The 23,216-nt window shown below is 38.3% G+C and overlaps 3 protein-coding genes and 2 pseudogenes across 3 annotated transcripts in view; 3 read left to right on the forward strand and 2 right to left on the reverse strand.

Annotated features, from left to right (window-relative positions):
* The first annotated feature begins 403 nt into the window (after window positions 1-403).
* Window positions 404-1,170, forward strand: LOC144648295 (uncharacterized; annotated as a pseudogene).
* A 287-nt stretch (window positions 1,171-1,457) lies between these two features.
* Window positions 1,458-9,280, forward strand: LOC144648296 (uncharacterized; annotated as a pseudogene).
* Window positions 4,647-6,317, forward strand: LOC144647727 (uncharacterized). The gene is made up of 2 exons (XM_078507404.1): window positions 4,647-5,466; window positions 5,632-6,317. The coding sequence occupies exons 1-2, from the start codon at window positions 4,803-4,805 to the stop codon at window positions 6,042-6,044; spliced, it is 1,077 nt and encodes a 358-aa protein (XP_078363530.1). The 5' UTR covers window positions 4,647-4,802; the 3' UTR covers window positions 6,045-6,317.
* LOC144647728 (uncharacterized) lies at window positions 6,436-8,295 on the reverse strand. The gene is made up of 2 exons (XM_078507406.1): window positions 8,267-8,295; window positions 6,436-7,612 (listed from the first exon to the last, which is right to left on the reverse strand). Exons 1-2 carry the CDS (start codon window positions 8,293-8,295, stop codon window positions 6,829-6,831), a joined length of 813 nt encoding a protein of 270 aa, XP_078363532.1. The 3' UTR covers window positions 6,436-6,828.
* A 6,580-nt stretch (window positions 9,281-15,860) lies between the features above and the next one.
* The window catches only part of LOC144652240 (uncharacterized), a 19,140-nt gene continuing 11,784 nt past the window's right edge, over window positions 15,861-23,216 (reverse strand). Inside the window, exons 11-18 of the mRNA XM_078512260.1 lie at window positions 22,014-22,219; window positions 21,267-21,451; window positions 20,535-20,912; window positions 19,877-20,088; window positions 19,197-19,237; window positions 18,501-18,597; window positions 16,004-17,538; window positions 15,861-15,960 (exon numbers count right to left, since the gene is read on the reverse strand). Of these exons, the coding sequence (XP_078368386.1) occupies window positions 17,355-17,538; window positions 18,501-18,597; window positions 19,197-19,237; window positions 19,877-20,088; window positions 20,535-20,912; window positions 21,267-21,451; window positions 22,014-22,219 (1,303 nt within the window). The 3' untranslated portion in view covers window positions 15,861-15,960; window positions 16,004-17,354. The remainder of the gene's footprint in view (window positions 15,961-16,003; window positions 17,539-18,500; window positions 18,598-19,196; window positions 19,238-19,876; window positions 20,089-20,534; window positions 20,913-21,266; window positions 21,452-22,013; window positions 22,220-23,216) is intronic.

Consider the following 23,216-nt stretch of genomic DNA (forward strand, 5'->3'; position numbering starts at 1 on the left):
AGGCTTCAATTTCTGGGTCTAGCCTGCCCATACACTAGCTATACCCTCAAATTTGAGATCTATACTGGAAAGAGACTGACTAAATCAAACAGTGGTCTTGGATATGATGTAGTGATGAACCCTATGGATGATTTGTTTCAGCAGGAATACCACCTGTTTGTGGACAATTTTTACAGCAGCCCACAACTATTCAAAGACCTACATGACAAGGGTTGTTTGGCGACTGGAACAGTAAGGGAAAATAGAAAAGGATTTCCAACTACCCTATGTTGTATTTCCAGAAAATACCATCGCCCTCTATGCATATGACTGTAAAATTTTCAGGATCATTGACTCTGCCGCAGATCAAAACATGTTTCAGGAGGATTTGGATAATCTTCACCAATGGAGCTTACACAACTTTATGGATTTTAATGTAAAGAAATGCAAAATAATGAGAATTACGAAGAAGAAACAGCCTTATATCTCAAATTTCCTTTAACACAACTCTATCTTGGAGGAAGTCAATGAATTCCGAGATCTTGGAATAACCACTGATCAGCACCTGCGTTGGAATCTGCACATTGACAAAGTTGTAGCCAAAGCAAATAGGATGTTAGGATTAATTAAAAGAACTTGCAGGGATTTTGATGATCACAAGACTCTAAGAACTCTCTACTGTGCTCTTGTACGATCCAACTTAGAATACTGTTCTCTAATTTGGTCCCCTTACACTACAAAAGGCATTGAAAAGTTGGAGAAGGTTCAAAGAAGGGCAACTAAATTTATTTTAAAGACTGAGGACACCTATGCTTGCCGCCTGAATAAATTAAATTTGTTATCTTTGGAAAAGAGGCAATTGTTAGCAGATGTTACTTTTCTATATAAAGCTCTTAATGGGATTATTGACATAGACGTTACTTCCGTAAAGTCTCTATCTTTAATCAGTATTATTATAACCATAAAGAGATTTACTCAAGTCCTAAGGAAACTAATCACTATACTTTTAGACGTAATGATAAGTTAACAGTAAAGATGAGATATGCAAGAACGAACGTCCTTAAATATTCTTATTTTCATAGAGTAGTGGAAACATGGAATTCGCTTCCACATTTCATTCGTGAGGCAACAAGTGTGAACTCTTTTAAAGCATTAGTTAGAATGTTTTTTATGGATCAGCAAAATTTTTAAATATTTTTCTTGTTTAATTATTTATTACTATTATAATTTTACTTTCTTTTTTGTATTTTTTATCTTAGTATCTTAGGTGATCTGCTTTAATATGGGGTCCTTGACTCTTTTGCAGTTCATCCTTTGGCCTTGTTTTTCTTTAGCCTTAGCCATAAAATGTAATAAATAAATCAAATGCAAATACAACTCAGATCTACAATTCAAGCTTTCTTTTTTACATTGATATCTCAGAATGCGAATAAGAAATGGAAAAAAGGCTTATTTAAGTAGTTTTCCATTATCTAACTATGCTAAGAAGCTGGAAACCCTTGTTAAGCAGTGTAATTATCGCAGTGTCATCATCGCAAGTAAGTTTTTTCGTTTTACATGTAGCCAAGGTGAGACATTTACAGAGCATGAATGACTCTTTGATGCCAATTTGGATTATCACAGAAACAGAAGAAACAATTTTGTCACTCACTGTCTAGGTTGTAAGGCTGGGCTAGCAGAATCATGCTTGCACATAGCCAGTGTGCTTTTCTACTTGAAAGCGTGGACAAAAATAAATGGCAAACTTTCATGTATGCAAGTTAAATGCCCGTGGCTTCTCCCCACTTACGTAGACCACATGGTGTTTGCAAGGGTCTGAGATATAAACTTTACTTCAGCTAATAAAATGAAAGCTGAATTGGATGATAAGACAGCTAACCATTGTGACAAACCAATTCCTGATTCATCTCCACAACCTGCTGCAGTAAAGAAATTTGGGGCCCACAGAGGCTGAAATGGAAGAGTTTGATGCAGCTCCAAGCAAATGTCAAATCAAACTGATTGCACTTAGCTTAATCCCTGAATATACCGACAGCTATGTCGTTAAAAGCTGCACAATTCCTACTGTTTTTGATCATTTTAAAGGAACCATGTCAGCCAGGAGACATGCGCGAGTTTGGCTAATTTGAATATTGCCTGACGCGCGAGTTTCACTTTCCGCCATTACGCACATGGTGTTGACAGTACGTTTTTCCATCTGTTGTACTCGCTATTTCCCCCTATTTATCAAAGTTTAATATGGAAACTGTCAGCGTCACTCCTGAAAGCAATAATTTATTCAGCTGCGGTAAGTTTGCATTCTTTTGTTTATTTCTTGTTATTCGTGTTATCTGATGCATTTGCGAGTGAATGTGCTAAGTGCGAGTTGTTATATTTGTTTCGTAGATCGATCCTTGCCACTGCAAAACGACATGTTCATTCAAAACAACGGCTAAAACTTGTGGTTGTCCGTGCAAAACAGCCAAGGTGAATTGCACTGATTTGTGTACGTGTGGTACAAAGTAAAAGTCATGCCAAAACAAGCAGGTAAAATATTATGTTTTGAGATTCATTCACTCGAAACCAGTCTTCATTTGGAATAAATTACCTACAGTTTGATGCTATCTCGACACATTTAGATAAATAAAGGACAAAGTGAACGAACTTAGCAGCTGAAGCAAATCAAGAAAGACTGTCTGAAGAAGACGAGAGGATATTGGAGAACCGGAGAGTAAAAGTAAGTTGTATTGGTGACAAACAAAAATGAGAGCTTTTGTGTTCGAAACTGATCTTGTTGTTATTATTATCTTGGATTGCTTTGGAACAGCAGGGAGGATTTTGTAGCATTGAAAATATTTACTACATGAATCAGGCTTGTTTTGTTCTATCTTGGTTTACAGTACCATAGTAGCCAAAATGGTTAGAAATCAGACTGTGAAATAAATAACTGTAACAGATGTTACAGATGAAGTCCTTACTCAGTTTGGAATCCACATGGCTGAAATAAATAGTTTCACTTTCCTATGTTTTTCATGTGGTAATATCCTGAGATGTTTAGAAAGCCCCAATATGTTGTAGCATTGGAAATATTTATTAAAAGTGCCATATTTGCTTTATTTGGGCTTTACAATTGGGCTCTAGTAGCCAATTGGTTAGGAATCAGCCTGTGAAATATAATATTTCACTTAGTCAAGTCAATTTCCTAATATGAAAATGGATGTTGATGAAATAAATTTCACTTGCTGACTTTTCCAGTTTTCCAGTCAAAAAAGCAGCTGTAGGACTAAATGCTTCTCTTATTATTTTTTTAGGAGTTCATTGGAACCCTACATGTAGATGAACAAATGGTACGCCAGCTGTGTGTCCGAGCACTCAGTCGAGGTGTGGGGAGCATGGAGTATGTCGACAGCCTCCTTATTATGGAAGATGGAGAACATGATGAGTCTGGGAATGCAAACGCATTCTCAGAAGATACTGCTGGCCCTTCCCAGGCTCAGCAAACTGTGCTGACTGCAGGCAGTGGTGGCTCCCAGCAACCTCGGCCACCCAGTGAGCCAACACCAAGCTGGTGCAAATGCCAGCAATGCCAACCAATGGCACAGGAGGTTGAAAACAGATGCTGTGGATATAAAAATTGTACCACCAACAAATGACGTTTTCAGAAGCTTTGTCTAGATCCAGAAGTTCTTGAACTTTGTATAAGGAACAGAGGAGACATTAGAAACGATCGTGAAAATAATAGCACATCGTCTTTCCGGAAAGCCGCTTACCGGCAGTTCATCTTAGAAAAATATGGTCGCCTAGGTAAGGGAAACAGAAAGGTTGCACCATCCTGTGTGGTGCTAAGGGTTAGAAGGCAATTTCCTCCCCAACTGGCATTTATATGGGGTTTCGTGCAGAGTGATCTGTAAATAAACTTTATTTTGAGTTGGGCTGATTGGTTCAAAGCATGTTTTTGTCAAATCCTGCCTTTTAGTAGAGTTTCATTGCTTTTGAGAGGTTTCAGTTACTGGTTTGTTTTTATACTTCCAGCTTTGACCCTGATTACGGTAGTTCAACTTACAATAAAAAAAAAAGTACAAGAGGATTTTTACCTCATGCAGTTTTCTATCCTGGATTTGAGAATTTTTGAATTGAACAGTCAGCCCTTTTTTGTAATTCTATTTGATGGGGTGTGCAATAGGGGTCAATCATACATGTGCATCTGAGTCTTATTTGAAATCACATGTGTATTTCTACTCATGCCAAATTGCATAACATGACACAAAGTTCATTCATCCCCTTGGTAAATCCATTTTGAAATCACAATTTTATCAATTAAATGCAGGATTTCAGACAATTTCAATAGCTCATTGGCCAAGCAAATTGAAAAGTTGTTAGTAAATCATAGTTAATCACCTGCTAAAATCTTCAATGATTGTATCAATTTGATATTCCTTTGTAACCTGCTCAAAAAGGATGCACTACCCATCCAAGCAAAGGCCAGTCAGAAGTTGGCATAATCTTTCAATATTTTTACCTAAACAGCATTGTTTATTCTCATAAACAAGTATCAAGTCTTTACATCAGTTTCTCTAATAAGACTAGTATCCAGTCCCTTCTCTTGCTTTTTTCAGTGGCGCACAACAAATCAAGGGAAGGACTAACTTATTTTGAACTGTTAAAGGTTTGTCAGGAGATAAAGATTAGGGATCTTTAGCACCGACGCCGAGGACGTGGACGAGACCTTGTTTGACCGAGTGGGTCCTGGGACGGGACCGTCATTTACGGCGGGAAACATAAACATTTAGCAGACCGCGCCGGCTACGAGGACGAGTATCTTCCAGTTGAAGTCCACAGAGAAAATGATGTCCTTCAAAGAATTTCGTGAGCTGCTCATACTTCTCTACGCCGACAAAATTGTTTCAGATGAAGAGTTTTTATTGCTTTACGATACCTTCAGTTCAAAAAATCCAGATTTCCCTCATGGAAACTACGAACGATTCGATTTGGATTCTATGAACTCCGCCGAATGCAAAGCAGAGTTTCGTGTTGAGAAGCAAGACCTTCCTCGCCTTGTTGCAGCACTCCAACTACCACCAGTGTTTAAATGCGAGCAGAGGAGTATTTGCGATGACATAGAAGCCTTATGTATGCTTCTCAAACGAGTTGCCTATCCATGCCGACTCAGTGATATGATTCCGCGCTTTGGCCGACCGGTTTCTGTTATAAGTTTGATCACTAATGATGTCATGGACTATATCTTTGACGTTCACGGCCACCTCATAACCCAATGGAATCGAGATCTTCTGAATCCTGGGGCTTTACAGCGTTATGCAGATGCCATATCAGGAAAAGGCGCCCCGCTTGACAATTGTTTTGGTTTCGTCGATGGGACAGTACGACCCATTTCAAGACCCGGAGAACATCAGAGAGTAGTTTATAATGGACATAAAAGGGTCCATGCCCTTAAATTTCAATCCCTGTCCCTACCAAATGGACTAATAGGAAACTTGTATGGACCAGTTGGTGAGTTTTTAATTTGATTCTGTTTTAATACTTATAATGAACTTTATTATTAAAACACAATCGATCACAAAATAAAATATGATATTGAAAGTTGTTTTTATTGTTTTTAGCTATACAAACTTCCCAAACTATTTCTATTCTCACCTCCTATTTTCTTTGTTTTAGAGGGGCGTAAACACGACGCCGGGATGTTGGCAGATTCTGGACTATTGCGTGACCTTCAACAGTATGCTTTCTCTCCAGTGGGCCAACCCATGTGTATATATGGAGATTTGGCCTACCCTCTCCGTGTGCATCTTCAAACCCCGTTTCGTCGTGTCCCACTTGCACCCGCGATGCAGGATTACAACGAACCCATGAGCGCGTTAAGAATTTCAGTGGAATGGCTTTTCGGTGATTTCATTAACTCTTTCAAATTTCTTGACTTTAAAAAGAATTTGAAGATCGGCCTAAGCAATGTCGGTAAAATGTATGTTGTGTGCACACTACTTCGTAATGCCATAACATGCCTTTATGGTAATACCACCAGCGACTACTTTGGTATTGAGCCCCCCGCCCTGGAGCAATACTTTCAATAAAGTAAAATAGCTGTATATTTTTTTTATGATACAGCTTTATTTTTCTGGACAAACGAAAAATGTAATGGGGCATGAAATGCAGATTGTAGGGGAGGGGACATTACAGGAACAAATAAAAAATCCCAACATATTTTTTTATGATACAGCATTATTTTCCTGGACATACAATACATGTTATGGGGCAAAAAATGCAGATTGTAGGGAAGGGGACATTGCAGGAACAAATAAAACATCCCAACAACCCCCCCCTTCTACAAAGAATGGTCCTTTAACCCTTATTAGCCTTGGCCTTTTTTTAGACTGGGGGTGGACTGAAAGTACCTCACCCCCTCTTGAAAAATAGAAAAAAAAATGCAAAAAGGGAAGGGATCATTCAGGGGTGGATCCAGGGGGATGGGTTGGGTGGCTACCCACCCCCTTGATTAACCAGAAAAATGAAAATAAATACATTAAAATAGACAATAAAGACAATAACACTGAGTAAGGTTCGATCTCTTCTGGTATGTTCTTCAAAACTTCTAAAAGATAAAACACAAAAATATAAATTTTGGTCAACCCTAAAGGAAAACATTTGGTTGCCATGAAAATCACATGTTACACTTAAAATTGTAACAAAACATGAATATTAAATTTAACTTTTTTCAGTTCTTAACTCGGCACCCCATGGGGTGAAAGGGTTCACCTAGGTTTTCATAAACTGCAACTTTATATCTCTTTTTAATTTTAATTTTAAAAATTGACCATTAAATAAAATGTTAACCACAACAGCTCTTTTGCCTTCCTCTTATGAGGACTTGGGCAGGACTCTTTCCAGTAAACCCATGAGTACCTGGCTCTGCTGTTGTTGCTGCTGCAAAAAAAGCATTTGGAAATTTTGCATCTGCTGTTCCTGTCTCTGCTGCTGTTCAGTCATGACCTTTAATACATCCTGGTATTGTTGCTGGCTGTGTCTCTGCTGATCCATCAGCATCTGTTGCTCGGCAGCTCTATTTTCTTGTTCTTTCTTCTTAATTTCCATTTCTTCCTTCCTGATTTCTTTTTCATTCTCATACTTTTCTTTCAGAATTTGCGCAGCTTCAGTGGTGCTTTTTCTGCTTTTTGGTGGAGTAACTTGATCAGAGCTTGCATCAGCATTCCTCTTTTTGGTTTGCCCCAGGCGCTCCATGGCCTTTAATCTACTCTCTTCTGCAGAGGCCTTGTCACTTTCATTCTTCTTAGTAAGAGTATTCGAATTTTGTTTCCTTTCCAAATCAGCTGCTTGGTCTTTTTCGATGATCTCAGACAATGCCTTCTCTAATTCGGTTTCATCGTCACATTCAATCCCAGAACCTTGCTCCTCCTTTTTCGTCTTTTCTTTGTATTTGTTGACCAAAAGAGTGAGTCTTTCCCTGACAGAACGCTTACTGACTTTGAATTTGGGATAGTTTGTGCCATTTAAACGTAATGCTACTTCGCCCCAGACCTCTCCTCTTTCTTTGCTTTGCTTAGGGAATTTCCATGGTTCCAAGACAAGGACTTCTGTGCAAAGCATGCGATCATGTTCTTCTGACCATTTCATTGCATAATTTCTGAAAACAAATACAATTGTTTTATTAGGTATGGAATTTTTTACGGCCTTATGTGCCCAAGGGCACGAAGAGGATTGAGTGAGTGAGTGGAATTATTTTTACAATCATGCAGTTTATATTATTTAAACTGCATTGCAAGTAAAATATATTTAATCTTGAGGCCTCAAGTGTATAAACTAAGTTTTCAGTGCTGTAAGTTGTAAATAAACTTTTGTCTATTTTTTCGTCCGGCTAAAAGTAAAATAAGGTAAAACATGTAATACGTTTTGGGAATCGTTGAATTGTAGAAAAAAAAGTACCCTCTGCATTGCGAGTAAAATTAATCTCGAGGCCTCAAGTGTATATACTAAGTTTTCAGTGCTGTAAGTTGTAAATAAACCTTTGTTTATTTTTTCCGGCTAAAATTAAAATAGGATAAAACGTGTAACGCGTGTTGGCAATCTTTGATTACAAAAATTACCCTCTACGACAATTTAGGCTTCATTCAGTATCAACGACAACTTAGTGAGAAATAAAACATTTCAGAAGGAACTTGGTCGATACGGTAACCGCAAATTTAAACGGACAACTTTGATTTTCAAAGCTACAATGAAATGCAGTTGAAAGCATGCGACTTATATTTTTAAAAAGCACTTATAAGATTTATGTACGAACCCTGTACTCTTTGTATCATCATCCGCCATCACTGTATAAAACACAGCTGCAAAGCTCAAAGCTCTTTCTGCAGGTGAAAAGAAAACAAGAAATTAATATGGTTCTTCACGGTTCGATCAAAAACCTTCCGGTACCTATCTTGTCCACATACCGACACTTTAAATTGAAAAAATCCCCAAAATAAGTCAGCAAAAGACAGTAAACATATAAAACATACCTTCGTTCGACACTGAACGGCAAATGGCGGCAAACGACGTCCTCAACGAGGTGTGGACGACGAGTTCCGCACGATTGGGCATGCGTAGTAGCATCAAAGTTCATTTTCTCAACTTCCGGTCGGTGACGTTCACGTCCTCGGCGTCGGTGCTAAAGGTCCCTATTAAGGTATCCAAGGAGCAGATTGCTCAAGTAGAGAGAGACACCATCAGTCAGGCCAAGGGGAACAACTTTTTTAAACACAAAGCTGGTAGGATTAAAGCTTCGCAATGAAAGGTAGTATATGTCAAACAAATCCTGCATTGCCCTCATGCTCCCTTATCCAATTTGTTATCCAGAATTGATGCAATTCACCATGGTTGTAAACATGAACAGGATGCAATTAATGCATATGAAGAGAAAATGAAAGAGACATATGTCAATTTCAAGATAGTTAAATGTGGACTCTTTATAAATGAAGAACATCCATGGTGATATGCTTCATCTGACTTCCTGTAATCATTTCTTTGTTGTAGAAAGGGCTGTGGAGAGGTCAAATGCCCTTACTGTGTCCAAAACTGTGACTTTGAGAGTTATGTTCTCAAACCTTCATGTCCAGAAAAGGGCAGCACAGGAAATTTTAACTTCAAGAAAAACCACCAGTTCTACTATCAGTGTCAACAGCAAATTTTTACGGCCAAGCAACAGTACTGTGACTTCATGGTCTTTGCTTTGGGGTTTGATGGGGGAGAAGCACTCGGGCATCAAAGAATTTTGCCAGACATTGACCACAGGACAACAGTGGCACCAAAACTTTGATCTTTGTTTTACCTGTAGTGCTTGGCAGGTGGTATACCATGCAACATAATGTCAGGTCAAAAGAAAGTAACCTAGACTCAGTGTGCTACTGCAGTACTGCAACGATGGAAGACACTGCCTTGGCGCCGCCTTGATGTGCCTATGGTGCAACATTTTAATTGTCCGGGCCATTCAATTGAAGACATGCATGTAGCAGTATTAAAGTCTGGCCTGGTTTATAAGGATGTCTGACAGCCCAAGGAGATGAGACACATGTTTAGAATCCTCTATTCTCTTGGCATCAATCGTGATTTCTCCTTTCTGTAATGATTCTTTAGTGCACATATAAACAGTTTTGTATTGTTTGCATAGGAATGTAAATAGTTTAGTTTCTTGCTCACCCTGATGAAGGCAGTGCTACCGGAATGTGGGTTTACTTCTACTGAAATTTCTAGCGTCAAAAGCAATTTTAATTATGTTATTTATTATGTTATATAATTGTGGTATATGATTTGTAATTTGTATGTACCTAATTTGAAAGCTTAGTAGAATAAGGTAGCACAGAACGAGCTGGCGTGGGAAATAGAAGAGAAAGATAGAGAGGCCGAAGAGCTGGCGAACCTAGTCAGAACCAAAGCCGAGGTTGTAAAAAACCTCGAGTGGCGGCTTGTTAATGCCAAGAAAGTCATCGCAGAGCTCAAGGCACAGGTTGGAAAAATTAGAATGCAGAGACCGAAAATCAACCCACGCAAGTCCAGCAGCACCAGCAAAGGGAAGCTACAAGTCGCGTCAGTACACACAGCCTGGCATCCATACACGAGCACTACGACCAAGTTCTCCAGGTGATGCAGGAAAACCGCTGTAGTATGGCGTGTACGTTTCGTCTTGCCAGCTCGGCCGACAGATGACCGACAGCCTGCCGACAAACGGCAAGACAGACGGCCGACTATCGGCCGACAGATGACCGACAAACGACCGACAGTTGACCGACAGTCGGTTAGTGGGAGCTGTTCTTCACAATTACTAAAGTTTTAAAACAGACAAATAAAGTATTTTTAAAAATATAAAGATTAATTCAATAAAAAAAATTATGTAGAAGCATTAATTCATATGTTAATCAAGTGCTGTTTTTATCATTCAACCAATGTCCACTGTATCAGTAACATGATCTACACTGTATGAAATGAAAAGGAAAATGGAGGCCTTATGTTTATTGACAAAATGAAATGTGCTGCCGGTAATTCCATTTCCATTTTCCAGTATTTCTCTATTTTCTCAGGTAATATTTTTCACAATATTTTCCACTTCAACCTGCATAGCATAACCCTTTAAGAATTGGGATCCCCTGCTACAGTATAAAGGTGAACTGATCAGTAGCATGGAGGCACAAAGGAAAAAGCAAGTTATTCTAAAAAAGTTGGAAGTTTCATTTCATTTTTTTTTAACCAACAAAAAAAAAATTTAACAGATTTGCAGATCCCGCTATTGAAGCAGATTGCAGTTTTATCCAATTTTTGGCCCCGGAAATTGGATTTTGCTTGCAGTAAAGAAATGCTTTGTAACGCATCATCGTCGTTTACACAGCACAAAACGGAGGATGCACAGTTTGCCATTTCAGAAAGGAATCATTTTAACCTATTATGAAGCAGCAAATCTCTTTAAGATTGATGGGGACGGTAGGGTTCAGATTTTTGCTGGAACCAACGTTGAAGGAAGTCAAGATGGCCCTGTTTTGGAATGCCAGTTTGAGTAACCAACAGGCATTTGTGTCACAAAATCAAACTCATTAAAAATAATAACACCTCTTTACAAAACAGCAAGACTTTTAAAGTCTGTTGGCAAGCTTTACAATGATTTCGCTGTGTATAAAAACGGACAACCTCCTACACAAAGAACCTTACTAGAGGCTACAGAAAAGGTCAAGGAATGCATGCACATGCTTGCAGCTCGTTAAGTATGGAAACTCAGTTCACTCTATACCAGGATGTTCTGAGATGACACTGAATGGACCTCAAGGTATGGTTTCTGCTGCAACCCTAAGGTCGATTGATATGCTACATTGGAATTGGACAGAATGAAGTCGCTGTTGACATGGAGGTTGCAGAGTATGGATAAAAAGTCAGGATCAACAACAGATTTCTAATGTTGAGGTAGTTCTTTTAGTTTATCGCTAATATGGCAAAATGCTGATTGCTTTTTAGCTAACACAAAACAACTCTAGACACCTTTTTTTTTCACAAATCCTAGCAACAAATATAATTTGGATTTAAATGTTGGACCTTTTTTAATGGATCGATGGATTTGGTCATTAAATTACAACGGATCAACGGATTGGTTCAATAAATTACAACAGACAAACCTAAAACAGCTTTCTGGAAAACAATTCATAACTTAATGTTTAATTTACTTTAAGTTAAGGATGACCATGTTGAAATGAATACAATCGTAGTTTACTTAAAATCTTTAGCGTTATTTTTTTATACTCATTATTATTGCTATTTATTACTTTTGTTATTCACTATTATCATTCTTATTACTTTTAATCTTTTCTTTTCTTTAATGAAGATAAATTATTACCATTTTGTAATAGTTTTTTTCTTTTTCAATTTCTTCTTCACTTCCCAGCCCGAATAGCTTTGCTAATTGCAGGTGGTAACAGACATTGTACATATATGTATGACTGTATGAAAATAAAGTTTTGTTGTTTGTTTGATTGGAACTGAAAAGCAGTGGTTCCAACTGGAAGTCTCCTTACTAGGAGAAATGGATGCAGTCCTCAGAGTGCATGACATCGTCACGTTCAGCAATGTTAGCAGAGTTGAATCAGAGAGTTCAAGCACAACAAGCCAAGAAGAATCTTCATCTGACACTTCTTCTCCTACCATTGTTCAAGCAGTTCAGCAATCAGTGAAAAGGAGAACAGGCATATCAGAAAAAAAAGGAAGACCCAACAGACCATACCATCAGGCCATGCAAAAGCAATTGAGAGGATTATGGACAGTACTCCTGAAGTTCAAGTAATGCTTCCATGCACCATCATTTTCGCTGAAAATTCTCCTTAACAAGGCGAGTCTTAATGATGTACATGTAATCATTGTTTCTAAATCAATCATTTTTAAACCACTTTTTTTATAATCATTTATTGCTGACAAACGTGTGACTATGTCTACCCCTTTCCATAAAAATTTAAATTTCGGTCGGTTTAGCTCTTGGATCACTCCCTGGGGGATGGTCAGCAACAACGACACATAAACAAATTTTGGAATAATTAACGATTTTCAGGTCCAAAAGACTGAGAGACTTCATTTCAAAGTTTCTGCCAAAATCCAGAAGTGAGACAAGCCTATTGCCAAACCGAACAGGTCCAGTGTGTCTAACGAAATCAAAAGAAGAACCCATCAGGATCCCCATTCTGTTCAAAGACCAGAGATCAGCTGACAAAACAAGAAAACAACTCCAATCACTGGACAGCAAAAACGGCGTGCGCCTACAACTAGTTTTCACAAGCCTGAAGATAGAGAGACCTTCTAAAACTCAGGGAAAAGAAGCCTAAAATCGTGAGCGAACAATGCCTGGTGTACTATTTCAAATGTGGTCTAACACAGAGTCTATGGACTCTGTCGGTTATACCAACCAACACCTGCAGCAACGTGTTGCTGAACACAGTTCTCAGAATTCATCAATTGAAAAGCACATGTTGAACACACACAGGATCTCAAAACCGGAGCTAATTAACAACTTCTCAGTTTTAAAGAAATGCCACAGCAAATTTGATTGTCTCATCAACGAAATGCTAATTATTCAAGACCTAAAGCCAACTTTAAATGTGCAAACTGACTCCAAAAACTATTTACATAACCATGCAGCACAATACAACATTTTACCTTGATAATGATGTTAGCAACAACGAAATGTCGGACAACTTTAGTTTTAATATTTCTACTAGAGTTTTTCAGTAAACCGTTGATTATACAATGAGGAATAAACAAGCGAAAAACCACAGTGTCTTCACTCATTTCGACTTTTTGCTTCATGTTTGCCTTATTATTGTTCCCAGATCCTCAACCCGGAATTTGCTTGCAAATGAGGCTCTTGCTCAGAGTTCCACGTCCTTTTAGTGTTGTCATCTGTTTTGTTTTTCTAATAGGCCGCTTTGAATATAATATTATTTGCACCTGTTATTAGCCTCATTTGTTTAAAGTTAACATGCCTCCCAAAAAAGTGTAAAAATTGGGCAGCTCTTAGAGAAAATTGTCAACATTTTTCACCACGAACGTCAAGTCCGTCACAACTGAGCAAAATCATGATCCTGTGAACAATGACGAAAATGAAGGTTTGGTGAAACGACTCACAATCAAAGTGTATCTTCCAAGCATTCTAGTTCTGAGGAGCAGAATTTCAGTTCCAGTTCAGAATCTATAGTTTTATCTCAATGAAATTGTTACTTTTGATAGAACAACGTTAAACCTGTATAATTTCATTAATTTTGTGTAAGTTACACAGTACTTATGTAATTTTTATTAGCTATATGAGATCTGTGACTTTGCATTTACACTTTGCTTGAACCAGTGTAAAATACAAGCAATAAAGAATTATATAACCTTTGTTCAAATTTTTCCTGGCCCATTGATTTACCCTAATGGCCCAAACTTTTTATAAATGGCCCATAACTTTCCAAATGACAGAGGCCATGGGCTCATTTGCCTGTTTTTCTTCCTAATCCCTATGAACTAGTATCATAAAGCTGTTTATACAGTGTAATATTCATCAGGCTACTTGTAAAAAACAAGAAGATGCAAACAGCTTTCACTCTGGCCATCTTGGAGAGAGCAAGAGAGTAAAGGGTTCCCATTTACGCACGGGTGTGCATATTTCATGCAGATTATTTTAAAAGGATCCATTTTTTTTTAGCCTGTGCCAGGGACACACAACTGGGTACTACCCTGAAAACTGTGCAATTGTCTTGTAGAATTCCCATGTGCTTCATCTTTTGGCCATTTAGATAGGTTGAAAATGCTACGTGACGTTTTTAAACCTTCAACAATGAAACCACTTCAAGCGTCGTCTATCGGAAAGAAATGAAAATCAGACGCAAATCCTCAGGAGATTTCAAGATAAAAAAAATGTGTCTTTAATTTAAAACGGCTTAGAGAATTTGCATGGTTGGAGTACGTTTCAGCAGAAAACTACATGAAATGTAAAATCTATTGATGCATATGGACATTAAAATAATGTGTAATCTTCTAAACATTACACCCCTTTCTCTTGTAAACATGACTACTGTGTAAAACGATTGACTGGAACATATCTTAACATGATTCATACTATTAATACAATATACAGACATCTCATCAAAAAAAAAAAAAAAATACCTACATGTACAGTGTAGCAGTCACTTGTTAAATTACTTTGATGTATAACCACCCCTTTCATTCCAATCACATCAGAAAACTGCTAAATGTAGAAGCATATTTGAAAAGTGGTGATAACATTCACTGTTAACATGATCACAAAATCCCAAAGTAACACTCTTGTCGAGAAAGCCAATTTACCCAGAAATTAAAAACAAATAGCCAAAAAAACAACAATTAGATATCCCTTGGTTAATGAAATCTTACCAACTTTAAATGAAATCAATACTATTTTTTTCGATGTAAAGTAAATATTTTGCACAATACAGTGTAAGTAAGAAACTAGTTTGCACTGCATCAAACTCAATCATATGGAAAGGTAATTTCACTGCCGGCCCCCCTCCTCTCCAGAATTTCCCGGGCCTTAGAGCCCATACCCACCCACTCTCCACTTTCCAGAAATTTTCCAAATCCCCATGTGTTGGGAGTATGGATATTATCTGGAACCACACAATTTGCTAAAAATACCAGTCATTTAGTAAAACGACAGGCCTTCCGAGTGGTTAAGATTAATGTTAAAAGCAAGATGGCCCTGAATACATGCAACACGAGAACTTTTTAACAATGACAAACGACACCATTGCAGCACAACCCCAGCACAACTGCTTTACGCTGCAGTTTTGCAAAATTTTGAACGAGTGTTTACTCTGTGAATTGCGTTTGAATGAAATTCGGTGTTGCATAACTGACCCAAATGCGTTAAAAATTTGGTGATAATTGACAGTAAAACTAAAGAACTGAATACAAACTTGAACATGTGAGTATGTACGCCATGCTTTCGCACGAGCTCAGCTGTGAATTAAAATACAAGTAACATTTCGCTTACCGTTTTGTTTATCTTAACTTCGAGCTTTCCAGTGCATGTACACTCTTAATGACACTTCTTCCCCAAGTTCTTTCGCTGGAAGAGGCAAAGAAAGACGAAGAAAGCTCCAGAGAAGTTGACATTCCTCTTCGAGCGAGCGTTCACCTGATAATGATTCATGTCACTTTGATAACACGTGATCTTCCAAGCAAAAGTACGAAACAGAACCAGGGGCGGACTAACGTCTCGCGGGATGTGGATCGAAGAAAGGAAGTTAAAGACGCAGATAAGGTAACAGCAGGCTCCCGAGTGGGATATAGGGTGAGACAAAAATCTGTCATCGAGCAATCCGGGCGCGGTTTAGCTAGGAGAATTAAATTGTTTATTCATTTATTTCCGAATGGAAATTTTCGTTTCTATTTGATAAAACATAACGATATGAAACCCAAAACCCAGCCCTTGAGCCGTGAAACAAACATACGGTTCTTTAAGCCTTCTCTATCAACGCAAAATACAAAAAACAGACACTACGATAGGGGCTTACAATTAGAAAGTAATATCTTTCTTGAAGATGTCCACGAGCTTTTATTCAGAAGTATTTTTGCATCTACGGTTTGGGAGGGGGTTATTTTCCGGGGGCTTATTTTTGATTTACAGTAGGCAAAATATCATATTTTAATATTTTCCGAAAAAAAAAACCCTTTCGTACAGATTTTTATTTTATTTTGCATCAATGCTTCAGAATAACCAATTTCTATTTTTCTAGTGTCTAGTCCCACTCGATTGTTTATTTTGACCATTGATTAACGTTTGAAAAGTTGGCCTCTATCAGCCTCTATTCCCCTCTAAAAACTGTGGTCAATGTTTGATTTCGTGAAAACTACCGGCTTACGAACTTAATGGTACATGTCAGCTGGAAGAAAGAACTGAAGACTAACTTAATAAGATATCTTTGGAAAACTCAAACTTCAGTGGATTCGAAACCGTAAAGCCCAAGCCAAACGAGGATGAGAGTTGATGAGATTTGACTCTCATGAGAGTTTTTTGATTTACTCTCATCGACTATCATCAACTCAGAACGAGAGTCCGTCAAACTCTCATCGCCCCTTATGAAAAATATGACCACGTTCAAAGTCGATTAGAGCGCATGACAGTTTCAGGCCAAACGAGAGCGAGAATTTGAACTCTAATCCTTGTTTGACCCGGGCTTAAGATTTGCGATTCCAGCGAAACTTCTGTCACTCAGCTATGAATACCTTAAATAAAACGACGTCCCTTCTTGTGTGTGCGACAAATTTGCTTAATTTCTGAAGTGATCACGTATTTATAATCCTACCTGGGGTCTGATTGGTTTTTGCTAAGATTTAAAGTTTCCCGGAATCTATATAGCCATTAAGACTACGTGTCATGATTACAGATACACAGACCAGTAACTGACTCGTTTTAGGTACAATAACTTTGGCCAAGCTATCTCCGTGTAATTGGCAAGAGCCTCGAAATTATTAAACTATTAGAAATCAGCGTTTAGCGTCTTTATCTTAGCAGATTATTTGTTACTACCATAAGCACTTTGGCTATGTAAGTACACTGCTTTCTGCCTCTCTGTCTTCTATGACTTCTCTATCACGACCGTTAACTTAGATGGCGACAACAACAAGTTTGCCAGCTCTATTTCGCGCTTTAAGGAACCCAAGGCACTTTTTAACTTGTACTCTTTCTGATCTATGATCCAATCAGCACTAACAATAAAGCTGCCGTTGTTGTCTCGCTCTGGTCGCATTTACTACGAGCTAGCGTCATCAGTTTACTTTTGGCAATATTGTCCAGCTCGTATAATAAATCCTTTCAGTCTTTCCCTTCCTGTGTCATTTTGCCGTCCCTACACGGGGATATCGTCGTCGGAAAGATTTTCGTTGCAATAACATGGCTTCGATTCATCCAACGTTTCCAGATCCAAATATGGAGTGTCTTCCTGCAGCATCTGCTCCAGTGATCTCGTTGCACTTTCAAATGTCGGTCTCTCACTGGGTTCTTCCTTCCAACAATTTAACATCAGCTGATACCTGAAAAGGACGGTTATAGATTTTTCAAAGATAGTTATCATAGTTATTTTAGTAAGTTTTCTTGGACAATTCTGTCCAAAGTGGAAAGGCGCAATGAAGTTAACCCTATGTGAAGCACCAACTTGTGAAATAAGGGTCGAACGCGACACCGGGAACTCCGTTCCCTACTCTTTGCGATAAGTGTGTGGGATCTTTAACGTCCCCTGCTGACCATAACACTGAAGATGCAAGAGACAGGACCTACGGTTTATCTTCCTTATCCGAAAAGACTAAAACATCTAACAATTTGCAGATGTCATATTGCAAAGGCAATTGAACAGTGCATGTAGATCCATATAAGTGTACGAGGAATTTCTCTCAGGCACTGCTACTGTGCTATCTTGGCTTTTCTTGACATCAGGCCCCGCGCCCCAGAAAAAAAAAACAGCCAACGATCTCTAACAATGAAATTGAGCGTTTTACGATAATGGGAGATACAACAAACTGTTATTGGGGAGGAAACCAGGGGCCCATTAACCCGAGCAAGTAACTATGACACAGTGACACAGCCTTTCTACAAATGTTTAGATGTTCTTTACCTCGGAAATTTCTGTGTTTTTTTTCGGTTTTGAGTTAAATGCCTTGGTATAGAGAATGCAAATTTCTGATGTACCGAATCAGCGAGTTCGTCAAACTGGTATTTTTAAAGGCACATGGTCAGCGTTCACGTTTTGAAAAAAAGTCCACCTTAACCCGAAATCAAAATACGCGTAGAGAACCTTCAGAAATCTGCTTCAATCTTCTCAGTGTTTTTTTTTTTCTTCTAAATTTTCCCATTTAGTGAAATACTGAGAAGATTGAAGCAGATTTCTGAAGGTTTGTTTTGAAAAAAGTCCACAGTGGTCTTTTTCAAAACGTGAAAACTAGTGTCCAGGTCTGCGCGGTAAGAACGCTGACCATGTCCCTTTAACATATTTACTTACAGTTTATCAGAACACGTGTCTGGTCTTTCCATGCGATATCCTGTCTTGAGGAGATTGTATAACTCTTTGTTGTTTATTCCAGGATAAGGATTTCCTCCTGTGATAGGAATTACTGATCAGTGAACTTTATTAAACTTGAGTATGCGTATAGAAGTATATATGTCCAAACAATGTTTAATATGAGGAAAATAATAGACCGCTTTGGACTCATAGTGCAGGCAGGAATATTTATTTTGTATGCTTACCTTTAACGGTCAGTTATCGACCTGAAGGTTTTCATGGGCAGATATTTACGAAACGTATCAGAGCTGAGTTTAAAAGATCTAGACAAAGGCTACGTCAGTTAGACACGATCAAGGCAACACACGTACTGAAGCTCTTATCGTGTTGACAGCTACATCGATATGACCAACAGTCATTTATTACTTGCTAATTTAAAACGATGGTAGCATCAAAAGGACGTATTTCTATGTTTGATCATTGATATCAGTACATGGAATCTTTACAATCTTCTTTGACTCGAAACTATACCAATTTTTTTTAGTTCGGTTCAAGCGTGCAATTCTCTAACCTCCCGAAGCCTTCGCTGGTCCGAAATGCTATTTTGTCGAAATGCTATTTTGCTTCGGGACTTTTGAGAAATGCACGTCAGGCCGGGGTGAAACGAGATAGAGAACTGTTCGACTTTTTTCTCACCCATTGTGGAAAGTTCCCATAAAAGAATTCCAAAAGACCACCTTAGTAGAAAAAAAAAATAAATGTAAATAAATAAATAAATAAATAAATAAATAAATAAATAAAAACAAACAAACAAACAAATAAATAAATAAATACATCAACGGGTCTCATTCCACTTAATTCAGTTTCGGGAAAATCGTAGCATAACACTAAACAGTAGCTAGTCCCTTGAAATTGTTCATGATTCTATTCTCTAGGGTCGCGCATAACGCTGGGTAATTTACAACCTGGCTTTAGTTTGATTTTGTTTCCAGTGAGGAAAGGGGGAAATTTCTGGATAACTAGCTCAAACCGGAGGTCATTAGAAGATTCAAAATCCACAGAAAGAACTAACATTTCTCTCTGGCATGTGTTTTGTGGAGAGGTGGGAGGGGGAGGGGGGGGTTGATGTGCGTAACCCTAAGTATAAGATTTGTGGTATCGAATATTGGGAGACAAAAATGCGGGGAGGATTTCTTACAAAGTGGCAAGCGGTAGTAAAAATGCGCAATTCCTATTTCAAGGCGTTTAGGTTAGAAGGTAAGGCTAGTGGAAAAGGAAACTGCCAAACCATTCCCTCACCCATCAGACGAAAAGAGTATAAAGTATCTTACAACTCCTTTGCACTGCAATTCCATTAAGTTCAAAATCAAGCTTACACATCGCTTTTCGTGGTGTATTCACTGTTGTAGAGTGCTTCAGGCGCCATCCATTTCACGGGTAACTTTTTCCCTTTCTTTACTTGGTAAACACTGTCGTGAGTTTGCCGCATCAATCCAAAATCAGATATTTTTACAACTTTGTCCTTAGCAAGGAGAATATTACGGGCTGCTAAATCACGATGGACAAATCCGTTGCTTGATAAAAAATTCTGCGAACGATCAAAAGGTGGATAAAAAGAAAAACACACAATGAGATCAGTACTTGGTAACGATCTTACACACTTAAAGGAGCTCACCAACTGGTATAAAATTGTCAAATTAAAGTAACGGCCTTTAACCGAAAAACGAGGAACTTGGAAAACTGACTAACAGGTTCTTAAATGTTAGGTTCTTCCTGGCGGGTTTTTACTGGAGTTAAGCTGAAGACGACTCAGACTTAGTTTTCTATGGTCTGACTTTATCATATTTCTATTGTTTGGTGTAATACCTAACACTTGAGCAACGAATTACTATTTTATTGCCGATTCTAATGTGTATCACAATGGAAGAAGGATTATTTCTGGTAGCCTGGCCGTAGGAATTCAATATGACGCCACAATCTTCGTTTCAAATCCTTGCGTTTGGGAATTTGGAGCTAGCAAGCCTGTCGACATACCATTCCGCGCGCTATCTGCCACGCGAAGGAAAGAAGATCCTTAACTGAGAAATCTTCCTCTTGTTGCGTAATGCCATTGGAACTGTTTTCGCTACTGCGAGTAGGTTCCTTTTCGTAGTGATTCAATATTCTTCCTTCCACATCCGGTTTGGCTTCTTTTACTGTGTTTTTCCCAGTGACAGCTTCACTGTTAAGGGTAGAAGAACAAGCCGAGTCACTCTCTTTACGATCCATGGTTGACCTACAGTTCTCTATTTTCTTTGTTCCTTCATTATCTCCCGATAACAGTAGCTTTGAGTCATGGTCAGTGGAAAGGGGCGCGTCATGTGCAGCCAGGGCCAAGTGTTTGCTGTTATCGTAGTTCTTCTGGTAGCTTTTCTACACGAAGGAAAAAGTTCAGAAAATAAAATTCTTCACAGTACAATACTAGTTTGGAAATTGAAAAGAAATATTGCGTTTCTTGCCTAAAACAACTTGCTCGAAGGCAAAGGTGAGTAATTGAGAATATACGGTGCATGGAACGCATTGTAAATCAGAGAGGCGTGTGAAGAGAATTGAGAGAAATCACCAGCAAGGCTAAAAGGTGACATTGTTTTTTGACGTGAGAAGTCAAGACTGATAAAGTTTACCGAAAACTAGCTATTCGTTTTGAAGATGGTCTTCTTTGCTCTGGCGGAAACAACCGTGGGCCAGGCCTTTCCTAGTATATCGTCACGGAGTTATTTACCGTACCTGTATTCTCTTGTTTCTCAGCCAGTGCAGTAGATCTCCATACGGAACATATTCTAACACAAGAAAGATGGGATCCGAGCTAACCCAACAGCCCAGCATGCTGAGAACGTTCTTGTGCGAGCCGATCGCCTTCATGAGTTCAATTTCATCCAGGAATTGGCTTTTGGCTTCCTCGTCTGTCCTGTCTAAAGATACAATCATGAGGTGAGTTTTGACAAAATTGAAAATTACAACCTGGCCATAGACATAAAGCATACAGACTAATTCAGTTTTTATAAACCAATTTGATGTGTTATCGGCTGCGAAGTTGTGTGGATCAATTTTAGAAGACGTAAAACTGCATTTGGCTCAGATAAACATTTTTATGCCACTCAAGAACCGTTTACCCATCTATAAGAATAAATAATGATTTACATTATTATACTAATTATTTATGCGCAATAAATGTCACTTTAATGCTTAAATAATATCACCACGATGCTCGTTAATTACCATTGTAAAAATATGTAGAAAAAAACAAGTAAGCGACAATGAGTAAACATGTTGATATTGTTTACAGGTGTAATAAAACAGTTTCATTGTATTAAAATTAGGATAAACACATGTTGTATGGTTAGACTTTGGGCCCACGCGTGAACTGAAATCCTGTCTTTTTCGTTTACAGATGTGCGGTTTGCATATGCCTAATTCTTTTGCCTAGCTATTATTCTTAAATTTTCCCAGCATAATAAAGACATCCCTACTTACCTCCTAAAACTTTAATCGCTACCGTACGACCCGCTTGGAAGTCGACAAGCTGTGACCTGGGCTCATAAAACACTTCAATTCCAGGAGATTCCCTAAACGTGCCTTTGAACACTTTACCAAATGCTCCGCAACCAATCTCTTTGCCAAAGACAACCTGCTCAGGTAGAACCTCCCACCGCGGAAGAGGAATAATCGTAGATTTAGATCTAACGGGAAAGACGCAAATACATACAAAAGTCTTTCATTTGTCAATCACGCCAGTTCTGGACCATGAGATTCAGGGAAAAGGTGGGGAACAAATTGGGGAAAGTAAAAAGAAAATCCTCTTAAGTATCCAAGTGATCCTCGTGCAATTATTGTTTGAAAGATTATACAGAAGAGAATATATGAAGTACGTATAATTGCACAGTGGGTGACAGATTTTTTTACTCAGGAAGGTTAATCATAATCATCGTGTAAGTATGTGCGCAACTTCTGTTTCGAAAGAATATCCTTTAAGCAAGCTTGAATTTTTTTCGAGCATTAAGTGCGACTTTCTAGAATTATCAACCAGACAGCGGAACAAATGGAATAAACGATTTCGCTCATATTTTTCCCATAGAAAGGTCCTAGTGAGAAACCAAACGGACCGTAGTTAGTTTTTCCTAATACAGCTTCCTTTCGAATAAATATGCAAAAAAAGATTTCGCCCCAATTGGGCTCAAAATCCACTTCCGGTTTGACTGATTTTTTTGAAAGTTTAATCGCCTCGCGCGTTATACAGCAGCTGTTTATTGATCATTTAATAATATTTATAATGTAATTAGGTCTTTATTGTATGACTGAGCGAAAAATAAAACAAATCGAGATTAATTTTAGCCTGAAACGGGGATAAATCCAAAGGCAAATTTTGCAAATGAGTAGCGAGCAAAATTATGCAGTAAAACTCTGCCATTTTTTTCTATGTGCGATAACTTAAAATATCGTAAAAACAATTTTTATGGGTTAACTAGACACTTATCTAATAGGATATCCAAAAAAATCTCTGGGGAAATGGTTTTTAGTGGCCCGCTTTGGCCTATGTTTATCACTAATTTTGCCGATAATCTGCCCTTTTTGCGTGACAGCAATTGCGTGACACAGGTAGTAAACAGCGAATGAAATTGTTTAAAATCCTCAGTATTACCTTCAATGTTGATATCTATTGGCCGTATACAATTCTCC

Source organism: Oculina patagonica, chromosome 4 (assembly GCF_052425735.1).
Source record: "Oculina patagonica isolate OP01 chromosome 4, crgOcupat, whole genome shotgun sequence".
In the NCBI taxonomy this organism is placed as follows: domain Eukaryota; kingdom Metazoa; phylum Cnidaria; class Anthozoa; order Scleractinia; family Oculinidae; genus Oculina; species Oculina patagonica.

Coding starts and splice junctions, on each gene's coding strand:
- LOC144647727 (XM_078507404.1), top strand. CDS start 4,803: ATGATGTCCTTCAAAGAATTTCGTGAGCTGCTCATACTTCTCTACGCC. Junction 5,467..5,631: donor AAACTTGTATGGACCAGTTG/GTGAGTTTTTAA, acceptor TCTTTGTTTTAG/AGGGGCGTAAACACGACGCC.
- LOC144647728 (XM_078507406.1), bottom strand. CDS start 8,295: ATGGCGGATGATGATACAAAGAGTACAGG. Junction 7,613..8,266: donor GATGATACAAAGAGTACAGG/GTTCGTACATAA, acceptor ATTTGTTTTCAG/AAATTATGCAATGAAATGGT.